Genomic DNA, 16,523 nt, shown 5'->3' with positions numbered 1-16,523 from the left:
CACTTGGAGAATGAACAATAGGTTACTGAATGATCAATGGGTTATAGAAGACATCAAGGAGGAAATTAAAAAATTCCTAGAGATAAATGAAAACACAGACACAATATATCGGAATCTATGGGACACATTGAAAGCAGTTCTAAGAGGAAAATTCATTGCTTGGAGTTCATTCCTTAAAAAAAGAAAAAACCAACAAATAAATGATCTCACAATTCATCTCAAAATCCTTGAAAAAGAAGAGCAAAACAACAGCAAAAGAAGTAGAAGGCAAGAAATAATTAAAATCAGAGCTGAAATTAATGAAATCGAAACAAAAGAAACAATTGAAAAAATTGACAAAACTAAAAGTTGGTTCTTTGAAAAAATAAACAAAATCGACAGACCCTTAGCGATGCTAGTGAAGAGAAGAAGAGAGAGAACTCAAATTACTAGCATACGGGATGAAAAAGGCAATATCACAACAGACACTTCAGAAATACAGAAGATAATCAAAAACTATTTTGAATCCTTATACTCCAATAAATTAGAAGATAGTGAAGGCATAGATAAATTTCTTAAGTCATATGATCTGCCCAGATTGAGTCAGGAGGATATAGAAAACCTAAACAGACCAATATCATTTGAGGAAATAAAAGAAACCATAAAAAGACTACCAACTAAGAAATGCCCAGGACCGGATGGGTATACAGCAGAATTTTACAAAACCTTTAAAGAAGAACTAATACCAATACTTTTCAAGCTACTTCAGGAAATAGAAAAGGAGGGAGAACTTCCAAATTCATTCTATGAGGCCAACATCACCCTGATACCTAAACCAGACAAAGACACTTCAAAGAAAGAAAACTACAGACCAATATCTCTAATGAACCTAGATGCAAAAATCCTCAATAAAATTCTGGCGAATCGGATACAAAAACATATCAAAAAAATTGTACACCATGATCAAGTAGGATTCATCCCTGGGATGCAAGGCTGGTTCAATATACGGAAATCAATAAATGTTATTCACCACATCAATAGACTTAAAAATAAGAACCATATGATCATCTCGATAGATGCGGAAAAAGCATTTGCCAAAGTACAGCATCCCTTTATGTTCAAAACTCTAGAAAAACTAGGGATAACAGGAACATACCTCAATATTGTAAAAGCCATCTATGCTAAGCCTCAGGCTAGCATCATTCTGAATGGAGAAAAACTGAAGGCATTCCCTCTAAAATCTGGAACAAGACAGGGATGCCCTCTCTCTCCACTTCTGTTCAACATAGTTCTCGAAACACTGGCCAGAGCAATTAGACGAAAGAAATTAAAGGCATCAAAATAGGAAAAGAAGAACTTAAATTATCACTATTTGCAGATGATATGATTCTATACCTAGCAGACCCAAAAGGCTCTACAAAGAAACTATTAGAGCTAATAAATGAATTCAGCAAAGTGGCAGGATTTAAAATCAACACGCATAAATCAAAGGCATTCCTGTATATCAGCGACAAATCCTCTGAAATGGAAATGAGGACAACCACTCCATTCAAAATATCTTCAAAAAAAATAAAATACTTGGGAATCAACCTAACAAAAGAGGTGAAAGACTTATACAATGAAAACTACAGAACCCTAAAGAGAGAAATAGAAGAAGATCTTAGAAGATGGAAAAATATACCCTGTTCATGGATAGGCAGAACCAACATCATCAAAATGGCGATATTACCAAAAGTTCTCTATAGGTTTAATGCAATGCCAATCAAAATCCCAACGGCATTTCTTGTAGAAATAGAGAAAGCAATCATGAAATTCATATGGAAAAATAAAAGACCCAGAATAGCAAAAACAATGCTAAGCAGGAAGTGTGAATCAGGCGGTATAGCGATACCAGACTTCAAACTATACTACAGAGCAATAGTAACAAAAACAGCATGGTACTGGTACCAAAACAGGCGGGTGGACCAATGGTACAGAATAGAGGACACAGAAACCAATCCACAAAACTACAACTATCTTATATTTGATAAAGGGGCTAAAAGCATGCAATGGAGGAAGGATAGCATCTTCAACAAATGGTGCTGGGAAAACTGGAAATCCATATGCAACAAAATGAAACTGAATCCCTTTCTCTCGCCATGCACAAAAGTGAATTCAAAATGGATCAAGGAGCTTGATATCAAATCAGAGACACGCCGTCTGAAAGAAGAAAAAGTTGGCTACGATCTACATTCGGTGGTGTCGGGCTCCAAATTCCTCAATAGGACACCCATAGCACAAAAGTTAATAACTAGAATCAACAAATGGGACTTACTCAAACTAAAAAGTTTTTTCTCAGCAAAAGAAACAATAAGAGAGGTAAATAGGGAGCCTACACCCTGGGAACAAATCTTTACTCCTCACACTTCAAATAGAGCCCTAATATCCAGAGTATACAAAGAACTCAAAAAATTAGACAATAAGAGAACAACCCAATCAACAAATGGGCCAAGGACCTGAACAGACACTTCTCAGAGGAGGACATACAGTCAATCAACAAGTACATGAAAAAATGCTCACCATCTCTAGCTGTCAGAGAAATGCAAATCAAAACCACCCTAAGTTACCATCTCACTCCAGTAAGATTGGCAGCCATTAGGAAGTCAAACAACAACAAGTGCTGGCGAGGATGTGGGGAAAAGGGTACACTTGTACATTGCTGGTGGGACTGCAGATTGGTGCAGCCAATTTGGAAAGCAGTATGGAGATTTCTTGGAAAGCTGGGAATGGAGCCACCATTTGACCCAGCTATTCCCCTTCTTGGTCTATTCCCTAAAGACCTAAAAAGAGCATGCTACAGGGACACTGCTACATCGATGTTCATAGCAGCACAATTCACAATAGCAAGACTGTGGAACCAACCTAGATGCCCTTCAATAGACGAATGGATAAGAAAAAAAAATGTGGCATTTATACACAATGGAGTATTACTCTGCATTAAAAAATGACAAAATCATAGAATTTGCAGGGAAATGGATGGCATTAGAGCAGATTATGCTAAGTGAAGCTAGTCAATCCCTAAAATACAAATGCCAAATGTCTTCTTTGATATAAGGAAAGTAACTAAGAACAGAGTAGGGACGAAGAGCATGAGAAGAAAATTAACATTTAACAGGGATGAGAAGTGGGAGGGAAAGGGAGAGAGAAGGGAAATTGCTTGGAAATGGAAGGAGACCCTCAGGGTTATACAGTGGAGGGGGTAGAGAGAGAGGAGGGGAGGGGAGGGGAGAGGTGGCGAGGGGGGATGGTGGAGGATGGGAAAGGCAGAGGAGCACAACAGACACTAGTATGGCAATATGTAAATCAATGGATGTGTAACTGATGTGATTCTGCAATCTGTGTATGGGGTGAAGGTGGGAGTTCATAACCCACTTGAATCAAAGTGTGGTATATGATATGTCAAGAAATTTGTAATGTTTTGAACAACCAACAATAAAAAATTAAAAAAAAAGAATACAGACAAAAATAAATGTTGACGAGGATGTGGGGGAAAAGGCACATTCATACATTGCTGGTAGGACTGCAAATTCGTGCAACCAATCTGCAAAGCAATATGGAGATAAAAAAAAAAAAAATATATATATATATATATATATATATATATATATATATATATATATATATATATAATAGAGACCTTCTAGAGGACGAGGAGAGTTGGATGGACAGGGAGGAACACTGACTTCCTGCTTTATATTTAATATCTAGAGGAAAACCTTTTGATGGGATTAGGGATCGTTTTTACCTGTTTGGCTTTTCAAGTATTTTGAAATTTCAGAAAATTTTAAATTACAGATGTAAGCCTTGTGAGCACAGGGCTTCTGATCTGTTTTGCTCGCTGCCATATCCTCAGTGCCTAAAGAGGTGTCCTACACATAGCGGGTGCTTAATAAATACTTGCTACATGCATCCTCTGTAGAATACTTACGTCTTTATTACAGATCACAGGATGAATTGGTATAGAAAGTGCTGGTTCTACTTTTGAAGATAGGACTTGGCTGGGCAATTTTCTATCCATCTCTTCTCCCAGTTTGGTCCTCAACCCATGGCTCCAGGAGAAATCTGTGCTTTCTGTCCAGTGCTGTGCTATCTCTCTGCAAAAGAGATATCCTGGGCTCCCCAGCACACCCAGGAAAGCACTACACCTGGTCGGGCCATCAGCTCCTATTCCAGATCTGCCCTGTGCTGTGCTCTGGCTCTCTGCCCTGGGTCTTGGGACCCCTGCCACCTCAGGTCCCTCTCTAGTGCCCTCTCTCCTGCTCTGGTGCACACGTGCTAACTCTCAGAGGTACGCATGTTTCCCCACTGGTGCTGGAGGTGCTTCTTATTGTATCTGCATGTATTATCCTACATGTGTCCATCATGGTTCAGATGCAGAAAGAAGACCCCACTCCTGCCTTTGAAGGAGAATGTGGTTCATACAAGGGATTATCAAACCTCTGGAAGACCCAGAGGAGAGAGATCTGCACTGGACCTCCAGAAATAAGTTTCGAACATCACCAGATCTGGCACTCCAGGGGAGCCAGGACCTCGCCACAGTCAGGGACTGGGATGGTAGGGTCGAGGAGGCTGCTGCTGAAGATCCTGATGTAAAGAACATGCCGCACAGCTGGAAGCAGCCTCTGTGCTGCTCACCATGGATCTGTAGGGTCGGGCCCAGTGCTTGCCGCTTATGGGTGAGCAGGGAGGTAGGTGGAGGGATGCCAGAGTGTGGTCCCCACCCAGAATGGCATTTCCTGTGCTCTTCATTCTTTGAGAAGGAGGTTAGCACAGAGGTTAACAGAAGATTATAGAGCCAGGGTACCTGTGTTCACAGACCAGCTGAGCCCCACACTAACAAAGTGACTTTAGGCAACTCACTTCCCTGTCTATTCCTGGTTCCCCCTCTATAAAAAGGAACTTATAATTGTGACTCTCTCACAAAGATGCTTTAAGGATTTGGTAAGTTAATACTTATAAAACTCTCTGGACAGCATCTGACACATAATCACCATCACATAAATATTTGCAATGACAGCCATGAAGAAATGCAGAGCAGAGAGCCGGTCCCTTGGTTGTCTTCTGCAGCATCCATCCTTTCCTTTGACTGAGTGAGAGCTATGCAGGAGGACCTTCTGAAACTGGCCATTACTGCTGTTTAGTGCTAACTCCTGTCTGAAAAGGTTGTGTTTGTGGGTCCACCACGGCCAGCGAAGCCCCGGCTCCCATGGTGCCTGTGCAGCAGAATTTTTAGTGCTTCCTTTTCTTTTTCTTTTTTTTTAAGAGAAAGAGAGAATTTTTTAATATTTATTTTTCAGTTTTCGGTGGACACAACATCTTTATTTGTATGTGGTGCTGAGGATCGAACCCAGCACCCCACGCATGCCAGGCGAGTGCTACTGCTTGAGGCACATCCCCAGCCCCAACTTCCTTTTCTTATTGCACACGTCCCGGTTCCATGGAGCCGTGGGCACCTTCGTTGGTGCCAGTGTTTGATGTGCTCCTGTTCCTCAGTGGTGGCATCAGGAGCATATCAGCAGAGGTCTCAGGGCAAGGAGCTCAAGAGGTGTTTCTGACAAATGTCAATGGCTCTTTCATGGCCTTGGCATAAGTCTCCAAGAGCAGAGCTGTGCCGAGAAACTCTGCACAGATGTGTGCTGTCTCTTGTGCCTCTGGCATGCTGAACGGGAGCATTAGACCCAACAGTGCCCAGGAAGTTTGATTCATCTTGTGCCCAGTGAAAAATAGATCTCTGAACATCTCCAGGCCCCTCTCTTTCTTCAGCGAGCCCCAGCCCTGGCTGCCAGCTGTTCATTTCCCAGACTAAGTTTGATTCCTTCTCCTGATTCTATCTACCTAAACCCAGACCTGCTAAGTGGCCTTATGGAAAGAATCAGCATGGGACATGACTAAAACTGAAAGCCAGGAAACGTGGCCCTGTCCACATAGATTCCAATTTTCAGTCAGCTGACTAAAAGACTATCTCCTCCAGCCTTCTTTGCAGTGCAGTGTGGCTGTGTCCCTAAATTCTGCGCAATGAGATGTAAGTAGGAGAATCATAAGGGACTTTGATTGGCATTGCATTAAACCTATAGAGAACTTTTGGTGGGTTTTTTTTTTCTAAGTATGAGATGACAAAAGCTATCGACTTCTCTTTAAATGAGTAAAGATTTGTTCCCAGAGCTTGCCATGTAAACTCAAGCAAATTTCTTTACTATCTTTTGGTTTTGATTGCCTCATATTGAAGTTGAGGGACTACGTTCAAATTTTTTAAAAATAATCTTCTATATAGAAGGATGGGATGGATGGATGGATGAGTGAATAGATAAACAAATGAATCATTGATTTAATCTGCAAACAATTTCCATTAAGAAGATGAAAGGAGAAAATAATAGGTCATAGTATAGCAAAAAATAAAAATAAATAAGCCGTGGAATAGTCAAGTAAAGCCACAGTTTCAAGCAGATGTTTATCTCTGCCATCTTGGACTGAAACAAAATGAATACCCTCTACAAGTCTAGTTTCATGAGAAGTTGGTGTTTGGAGTCAGTTCTGTGTAAGAGGGAGAGACAAGCGTGGGGTGACAGTTCAGGTTTCCTTGGAAATGGATATCCTGGACCGTGTTTAAAGTGCACCAAATTCTAGAAGTGGCTGGAGTTAGACTGTTATGGATAATGTTGGACACTGCTGCTGTACCCGGTTCCTTTTCTCAGGCAATGAAAGTCTTCTAGACATAACCACACTTTGCTTATCTCCACCACAAGATTAACCGGGGACATTGGCATGAGTATTTTATTTTTCATATTTTGTTTAAATATGGCATCTCTTGTTTGCTTTTCAGTTTTTATTTTTATGATTTTTTATTTTTATTTTTTATATATTTTTTGTGATCCTGGGGATTAGTACCCAGGCCTTGTGCATACCAGGGAGGCACTCTACCACAGAACCACTGAGCTGTATCCCCAGCCCTAAATACGGCATTTTTAAAAGTCCAGATTGTTCTTAAGAAGATACTAGGCATTTAAAGAATGGAAGGCAAGGAGTTTCTGATATGAGATCAGCTCTGTGGCGCTTTGGCTGTTTCACGTGTGCTGCTATCAGGGCATCTCTTCAGGCTCCACCAAACCTTCAGCCCCATGAGACCAGCAGACAGGGCCAGCCGAGTGATGACCACTCTTGCCTTTGTAGGCTCCTTCCCATAAAAACAAGAAATGTTAAAACATTCAGTATAATTATTACTGATGTAAAGGAAAACATATTAATATTTCATTTCAAAACATGATTTTGACTTAAAGCTTCTTCTTTTTTTCCTTCTGATATAAAAAATTAAGACATTGTCATGGACCCTGAAAAGTAATGTGGGCCCGAGGTCTATGTGTCCTGTGCCTTCCAGATAAGTTGGCTCTGTAGTCATAACCCCACTGACAGCAGTCCCCAGGACAGGAACAGAGCTTGCCATCAGAGGAGCACCAGGGGTTGGCTTCCCTGCAGTCGTCCTCGTGATCACCCATAAAGCATGAAGCAGCCCATGCAGCTATCAAGGAAGGAGTAATGCATTTTGGTCCTGAGGGGACGTTCAGGAGTGAGAGGACTAGCTGCTCATCGGGTGGGTGCAGGAGTCCCTGGTTTTAAAGCTTCATGTCTTACAGGAGCTCATTTCTCAGCAGCAACTCCGTGGGCATAGCTTCCAGTGCTCCTCCCAGGGACACGCCCAGGTATTATTCAAGTCATCGTACTCAGGAGCCCAGAGCTCTAGCTTTCTATCAAATATTTGTAGTTCTCCCAGTCTAATGCAGTGCACTAAGCCAGGGTCATTTTGTCATAAGCACTCTTGCCTGGCTACATAGTTTGACATTCTTTCTTTATCAGGTTTCCAGGGAAACAGCTAGAAAGTTAACCAAAGGTCAAATTCCTAGGCAGAAGAGAAAAAGGGTTTAATGATCCTTTGCTCACACATGCACCATGCCAATTGTTAAGGGAATAATTATATTAATATTGCTTCAAAATTTACAGTGTGTCTGTGGCAGAGACAATACTGTGTGTTCCCCAAACTCCATTTACTTGTCCTGAGTATGCAGTGAGAGTACATTTTCCAGATTCTCTAGTAGGTAAATATGGAGGGGTGACTAATTCTGGCCAATGAACTATGGCTAGAAGTGACACATTTTCAAGCCAGGCCCATAGCATCTCTCTCTCTCTCTCTCTCTCTCTCTCTCTCTCTCTCTCTCTCTCTCTCTCTCTCATCATCTGCTGAGGAAATGTGAAGTCTCCAGTGTGGAATTCCAGTGCCTCATTCAGTGGCAGGAACCTGGTCTCTGAATGGTTGTCTAGAACACAGACCACCCCAACCCACTCCTACAGCATGTGAAATAAGCAAGAAATAAATGACCAATGAGAAAAGGAAAGAGCAAATTGTCTGAATTTTTAATTCCTCTCCTTCCCCCGCAAAAAGGTGAACTGCTAGGCAGTGTTTGATTAGGAAAGTTTAAATTACTGTGGTTGACCCTCTTAAAGTTGAAGCAAACAACATGACTGATCTACCCTCTGGCCATTTCAAACATGTGAGAAAAACTTTTGGTAGGGTTCCAGAGAAATGATACCCACTTCCTTTTCATCTTCCGCAGGGTCCTTTGTTGAGAAGTGGGTGGCTCCTGGCTAAGTAGACAATTTTGTGACAATCAGGTTCTCATCTCATCTCTGAAAAAGCCATGGGCAAGGCAGTTTTTTTCAGATTTCAAACATGATTTGGGGATCAGAACAATTCAAATTAAGTGGCTGAAATTAAGGAGTCAAAGGTTCTCATCATTAAAACCCTAATTGGAAAAAGTTCAGATGTAGTTCCTAAGAAGGCATAAGACAAGCAATGCTTTGTACCCGAGAAAGTCTTTCCCAAATTGTACTTTTAAATATTGCTTAGTCATTTTGTGTCTAGTTGTTTTAATAGAAAATTTAGTGGGTTTTTTTTTTTCTAAGTATGAGATGACAAAAGCTATCGACTTCTCTTTAAATGAGTAATACTTCTATTACTTACTATCTTTGGGTTATAAGTAAAAATAGAAAAAAGAAAAAAAGCTCTAAATGGCTTAAACAAGAATGGTAATTTGCTGGAGCCTATGACGAAAGTCCAGAAGAAGGTCAGCCTCTGCTGGTGAGAGACCATTGCCAGGGCAATGCTGACAGGAAGAACAGCCCCAGGGAGGAGAAATCATGCTTGCTCTTTCTGCCTTCCAGCCTCCCTCTAGTGACCCCTATAGGCAGGGCCTAACATACCCAATTGGCTATGCACATATGTGGTTTGCAAAGACCAGCATCACAGAACTGAGTCTAAAAGGGAACTTTTAAAAATGGAGAGACAAGAGCTCAACACACCTATAATCCCAGCAACACTGGAGGCTGAGGCCAGAGGATCACAAGTTGAAGCCACCCTCAGCAACTTAGCAAGACCTTAAATTAAATCCCCAACACAAAATAAATAAATAAATAACCAGAGAGAATGCAGCTAAAAGCATAAGAAACGAGTATTCTAGGGGCATGTCAAGCAGTTAATAAAAACATTTATTTTTTTGGATTATGTGATGTGTTTTTTTATCTATTACTTTTTTTGTATTTTAAATTTTATTTATTTTCTCATTCTAAATAACTGTTCACCTACTATCTTAAAAAATAACGTAAAAAAGACTTCCAACATTCTCCACAAAAATCTCAAGAATAAAAGTGTTAAAGGAGCAGCACTTCTAAATCTCTGCTCACCCCGTATGATGTGCTCAGGGGTGCTTTGTTCCCCAAAGTCCAGCCCAGAGTGGAGCAAGAATGAGGGAAAGAGGCAGGTGCAGAGAGAAAGGTCCCAGAATCCCTGCTTTCCCTAACCCCCCTGCCTCCTCTTGCCTGTTATTCCAGTCTACCTTGGGGTCTCTGGAACTCTGAGAACAATCCTGTCACCCTGAACATACTGTGTCTAGCACAGAGGAGAACAGAGTAGTGTTTTAGCTTGGTTTACAGAGCCACCTTTGTCCATGGTCTGAGCTTAGGTCAGAATTGCTTTTCTTTTTCTTTTCTTTCTTTTTTTTTTTTAATTTTTCAGTTGTAGATGGACACAGTACCTTTATTTATTTTTATGCGGTGCTGAGGATTGAACCCAGTGCCTCCCTCACCCATGCTAGGTGAGCACTCTACCACTGAGCCTCAGCCCCAGCCCTCAGAATCAATGAAAAGCAGCAACCTTTTTGTGGGTGTGTTCATTGGGAAGTATATATCTTTTTTCTAAAATATGAAGCCTATGTGTATTTCTCTGTTTTCACGTCAAGTTGCTGTTTAAGAACAAATTTTATATATGCTAATAAAACAAGTAACTGTAAGCTCCTAGAAGTAAAGAATGGCCTCTTATGACTCTATATTCCCTTTATGCTTCGTATCAGAAATTCATTCAGTTCAGTGGCAGGAATCTGAAAAACAGTAGCTCAAACCCACAAAGTTTTGTCATGTAGAATAGGTCCTTATTTAGCCTATCTGTGTTCGATTATGGACGCGCTACAGATCATCCCTGCCCAAGGTTTCCCCAGTTCTCTGCTCCATCTCTAAGGAATAGCCCTGTCTTCCAAGATGGCTGCTGGAGCTCCAGGTATCACTTCCACATTCCAGGCAGCAGAACAGAGAATGAAGAGAAAAGCATGTGTTTCCATTTTAAAAAGAAGACTTCTGAAAGTCCCTTATGATTCTCCTACTTACATCTCATTGCGCAGAATTTAGGGACACAGCCACACTGCACTGCAAAGAAGGCTGGAGGAGATAGTCTTTTAGTCAGCTGACTGAAAATTGGAATCTATTGCTAAGAAAGAAGAACTTAATGTCTGATGATTCTTTCTTCTTGGAGAAGGTTTAAAGAGATTAAAATTGAAGTTGAGGAGAATAAATATCCTGAAGGATTAAGATGATAGAAGTGCTCCAAAGACAACTTACTCCAGGAAGAGTATTTGCAGAACCAGAGGCCTCTCTGTGGGCGTTAACATTTAGCATGCTATTTGTTGGATTGTTTTATGAATCCAGAAGTAGACCTTTTAATTTGGAAAAATAAGAAATAAATACCTCCTACTTCCTGAGCACAGAAATAAAATAGCCCTGATTAACATGTCAGTGTGCTTTACCCTAATCTCTTTCCCAAGCATAAATAATTTATTAATTTATAACAAATAGGAGGTAGTTTTTTATTATTATTTATAGTGGTATCTTAAAATGTACTTAAAAAAATAAAAATGATACAATGGAAAGTCTTCCCTCCTCCCTTTGTCTGGTTCCCTTGATCTCTGCTGATTGTAGTTTGCTTAAATCACAGCAGTTTATTTTTGTGTATTTAGCAAATAGAAACTGTCGTGTTCTTCCTCCCACTCTTTACACAAATGGCAGCCCTCCATACCCTGTGGCTCATCTTGCCCTTTTCCATCACGCATGATTCTGCACCCATTTTCTGCCACATCAACGCAGAAGCCTCCCACCACCACCCCCGCCCCGTTCACATGCGTGAATTTCCTCCCTGTAGATCCACCTCACTCATTCAACAGCTCCTAGTGATGAGGACTGGGGTGGTTTCTCTGGTTTTGCTATTTCAAACAATAAACAGCCTTTTTTGGATCTCATTTGCATCCATGAACATATCCAAGGAATAAACTTCTAAAAAGTGGAATTGCTACATCAGATGCATCGTCGTTTTGATGGGTATTGACAAATTGTTCTTCATGTTGGTTGCAACAATTCACATTCCAAACAGCCACATCAGAGAGTGCCTGTGACCCCTGGGCCTCATCAAAAGTGTGTATTTTCTAACTTTTGGATACTTGCCTAAGTTGAAAAAAAAAATCTTGGTATAGCGTTAATTCAAATTTCTCTTATTATTAGCAAGGGTGATTGATAGCTTTATATAGATTGCTATCCTATCAATGTTCCTTTTTCAGTGCATGCCCTTCATGATCATTTATTTAATCATGAAATCTTTGGGCACACAATGGTCTGCTTGACTAATAAATATCAAAAGGTAGAAGGTGGTATCTTCAACTGAGCGGATACTGGTTCTCCCTACATCATATCCCTGAGGAATAGACCAGATATATTCTGGATAAATGGACATTTTTAATGTTAATTAGCTTGGTATTGCTTTATTTCTAAGATATTTCCAGAGAATTGGAATAAAGGAAAAATAAATTTAATATGTCTGTTAAAAAAGCAAGATGAAGACAGGGATGAGGTCAGTGTACTAAATACCTGTGACCACGGCTACAGGCAGCCACATATTTGGCCAACGCAAAGAGAGAAACAGAGTTCAAGTCCGCTGCACCCCACAGTGCCCTGTTAGACCATTAGACCACGGCTCTTTGTGGATCAGAGAGTGCATGGAGGGGAGACTTTTCTTCTGCCTTTGCCCTGTATCTGCATTTGCCAGATGCTGTACCAGATGTGAGCTGATCAACAGGAGCAACAACAACATTGGGAGGAAGGTGGCCCAGCTAAGGGGAAGCAAAGACGCAGAAGAACTTCCAGTGAGAACTTAAAAAGGGGTGGGGTACAGTATGGCAAAGAAAATCAGTCAATCAATCAGTTCTGTGTAGCTCAATGGTAGAGTGCTTGCCTAGTATGCCTGAGACCCTGGATTCCATCCCCAGCTCTGCACCACCCACGAAATCAACAAATAAATAAAAAATGAAAATGAAAAAAGAGAGAGATGGGGAAAATCTTAGGAAAGAGCTGCTCGGAAAGCACAGCAGTCAATGAGACAGCGGCCTCCCAGTGCAACCTAAAGATGGACGGGTTATTCAAGTCAGAGAAGAGGAAAGCGTCGTTTATTAAACTCTAGGATTTGTTGTAAACTAACATTACCCTAATTCTGCTGAAATTCCTGTAGTGCTCTGTGGCCTGCTTTCTGCCCTGACCTCGGTCAGATTTGTTTTGTCATCTTGAGCTGCTTTTTCTGGCCAGAGCTTGGAGTTGTGCTCTTTAGATGAAGGGGGATTGGTTCAAACTTGGATGTTGATGACACATCATCAGTAAACATTCGAGTTCTAGCAGAGGGGAATGTAATTCTAAAAATATTTAGGAAAAAAAATGGAGACCATCAAAGGCCCGGACTTTGCTTTCCAGCATACTTCACACATAAAATTGTCACTTTAAATCTAGATGGAAGCCAGTCTGAGGCAACATGATTACAAGTTCGAGGCTAGCCTCAGCCACTTAGTGAGACCCTAAGCAACTTAGCGAGACCATGTCTCAAAATAAAAAATAAAAAAGGCTGGAATGTGGCTCAGTGGTTAAGCACCTCTAGGTTCAATTCCTGTACTTAAAAAAAAAATTGAACAATTAGTCAAACTATAATTATAACTCTGGTAAAAGAGATTTGCTTATAGAAAGGGATGTAAGAGGCAGAACATAGTGTTAAAGAATTAGGATGAGAGTATCAAAGAAACTCCATATTGTTTCATTTTCTTTACACACACACACACACACACACACACAACCAGAGACATACACACACAAAGCACAGCCATTGCTCAGTATCAAAATAAACTTGCTTTATTTTCCTTTATGCAGATAAGATGTCCTTTCTCCAGACACAACCAACAAGTGCTTTCACTTACAGCACAATATTTTGTCTTTCCAGGCAATCTATAAGCCATTGTTGAAGCAGGTTGTGGAAGAAATATTTAATCCTGAGAAGCCAGATCCTGTTGATATTGAGCATATGTCTTCAGGCCTCACTGATCTCCTTAAAACTGGATTTAGCATGTTCATGAAGGTAAGCAGCCTTGAAGAGGTAATCCTGAGGAGAATGACATTCCCTTGGCTGGGCATGAAAATGTGGTGCTCTGATATCCCTGGCCAGAGCCACACAGATAACTGTCTGTATTTTAGCTCTTCTAAAATCAGGACAGTCTTTGTTTACCTTTTGGTTATGAGTAGCCTGACCTTGCAGCCTCATACAGCTTCTTCTGACCTGAGCACTGTCATTTCCCACCCCCTAGTGCAGCCTAAGGTGGCATACACCAACCCACTCCCACATGGGGAACAGCACTGGAAACTTCTCTCCTTGTGACCCTCATTTCACTTAACCATGAATCCATATACTATTCACCAGGCCTAGTGATAATCCTTTGCTCTTAACTCTAGAACTTATGTTATAGGTTAACAAGCAATTCTGCACAGTCCTGTGACTAACATCAACCTAAAATCCATTTGGAAATGAATGACTTGGGTTTAGGTCCAGGAGGCTTCTAAGTGACAAGTGCTAGAACTTCTCTGGCTCATATCTGGGGTGGGTCAGAATGATTGAACAGCCCTTGAAGCAGGGATGAAAGGAGGAAAAGTACACAAGTGGCTTCTATTTTTAACCTACTATAAAGTTTCTAAATTTAAAAGAATCTAAACAAGATTACAGGCTGACCTCCCAGGCTATGCCAGGATTTCAGTGGTCATAACTTTTGGAAATAACAGAATGTTTTGCCAGTTTCAAAAAGTCTTTGAAATCGTGAATTAATCTCCATAGAAGATCTGGCCTTTCAGAATTCAATAAATGCATACTCCAGAAAAACAGCTTATTCCAAAGCCCGAGGACAGACGCCAGACAATCAGACTCTCAACCAAGCAGTAAACGGCTGGAGCAGACACACAGGGCTCAGTTCTGCTGGTCCCAATTACCAGCAACTTCTGTTGCAATGCCTGGCTGCTGCATTTTCCAACTCCTACAGGTCCCCCTCCTCCTCTTTCTTTTCTTCTCTTTCTTTAATGAAGCAATGCAGATCGGCTTCTTTTATTATTATTTTTTTTTAAGTTGTTGACAGACCTTTATTTTATTTATTCATATGCGGTGCTGAGATGTAGACACAGTGCCTCACACATGCTAGGTGAGCGCTCTACTACTGAGCTACAACCCCAGCCCCTAGATCCACTTCTTAAAAGCACCTGTGGGCTTCTGCATTGAGTGTCAGTAAGTCCAGAATCGCTGAGCGGCTCCTCTTCCTAACTAGCCCTTTGTGGTTGCTAATTTGTTCAAACACTTCCAGGTTGAGCATAGTTTCCAACCTTCTCCACTTGACCTCTCTCATTCTCACATTCACTCCTGAAGAGACACTAAATAACAAGTGTGGAGTTTCAGGTCCAGGTCAGTAAGGACTGAGAATGGCACAGTGGCCTCTCTGTCCTTTCCCAGACAGGCTTCTCCTCTGTGTAAAGTTGGGCCCTGAAGGAAGGGGTCTGACCAAGGGTGCAAATGGCAGTTTGCTGCACTCTAAGAGGTGAGTTTTGGGTGAGAGGGGACCTTGACTCTATTCCTTGTCCAATGATGTCCCTTGGACAGGAAGAACAGTTTATTAGCAAAAAGGGTTCCACGATCACATAGGTTTGTAAAAAGCTGGGTCAAAAAACAACTTACCTGTGTCATTCACCATCCAGGCTTTACCTGCTAATGGACCCTGTGCCTTTCAGAGGTGACCATGGAGCATGACAGGCTGCACAGTTGTACTGTGGGAGGACCACGCACAGGCATTTCCCACCACTGTTCCATGACATGGAACATCTAGGAGATGTCACATTTTAATGCTACCCTTTAAACTCTGCATCTTCCTGAGATCAGAAGCTCCACTATGCTAAATGCACTTGGCCTAGGAGGAATCTTAGAACCATCCTGGGCCAGCACTGGGAAACTGCACTTCCCTCTTTCCCAAGTTCCCCATTCCAAACCCCATTGTGAGGGCTCATGAAGAAACACTCTGGCAGCTGGAAGATGATATCAGAGGTAGGTTTCCACAAAGTGAATTAAGAAAAAGGAATCAGAGCTGGGCACAGTGGCACACACCTGTAATCTCAGCTACTCAGGAGACTGAGGCAGGAGGATCACTTTTTTGTTTGTGTGTGTGTTGGTGTTGGGTTGAACCCAGGGCCTTGTGCATGCAAGGCAAGAACTCTACCAACTGAGCTGTATCCCCAGCCCAGGATCACATTTTTGAGACCAACCACAGAAACTTAGTCAGACCTCATCTCAAAATAAAATAGAAAGGACTTGGGTTGTAGCTCAGTGGAAGAGTTCTTGCCTAGCATGTGTGAGGCCCTGAGTTCTATGCGCATAAATGATTAAAAAAAAAAAAAAGCAGGAGGAGGAAGACCACCCTGTTCTACCAACAGCTGTCAGTATCCACTGCTCGGTCCTCAACTCTGGGCAGGGCATCTCATCTGTCCATCTGGGCTAGAGAGACTCTCCCTAGGCTGGTAGGAAAGCCCTTGCTACCCCAGTACCCCCAAAGAAGAATCATTTTGTTTTATTTCTGATTGAGTCTCTATGGTGGGATTTTCCTGACATTTCATAGAGCTCGGCAAAGAAAGCTATGTGTGGCCTATGTGTTCAGGATTTGGACATAATTGTGATAAACTTGCAGCCAATAGGGGTTTTGAGGAACCCCTAATTTCCCAAAGACACTTCTTTGAGATGGAGGTGAACCCATCAAGAAGAGATTCCATTCCACTCTAAGGCCCTTGGAGAGAGAGGTGTGGAA

General features: G+C 41.5%; 1 protein-coding gene across 2 annotated transcripts in view; it reads left to right on the top strand.

Moving 5' to 3' along the window:
* Positions 1-16,523, top strand: part of Scfd2 (sec1 family domain containing 2) — a 412,892-nt gene that overhangs the window by 370,392 nt on the left and 25,977 nt on the right. For both annotated transcript variants that reach the window (XM_046460660.2, XM_046460615.2), the window contains exon 7: positions 13,640-13,774. In XM_046460660.2, the coding sequence (XP_046316616.1) occupies positions 13,640-13,774 (135 nt within the window). The remainder of the gene's footprint in view (positions 1-13,639; positions 13,775-16,523) is intronic.

This window comes from Marmota monax, unplaced genomic scaffold (assembly GCF_021218885.2).
Source record: "Marmota monax isolate L192 unplaced genomic scaffold, Marmota_monax_Labrador192_F-V1.1 WCK01_AAM20220418_F8-fsc00025, whole genome shotgun sequence".
In the NCBI taxonomy this organism is placed as follows: Eukaryota; Metazoa; Chordata; class Mammalia; order Rodentia; family Sciuridae; genus Marmota; species Marmota monax.
This window is presented reverse-complemented; position numbering and strand designations above follow the sequence as displayed.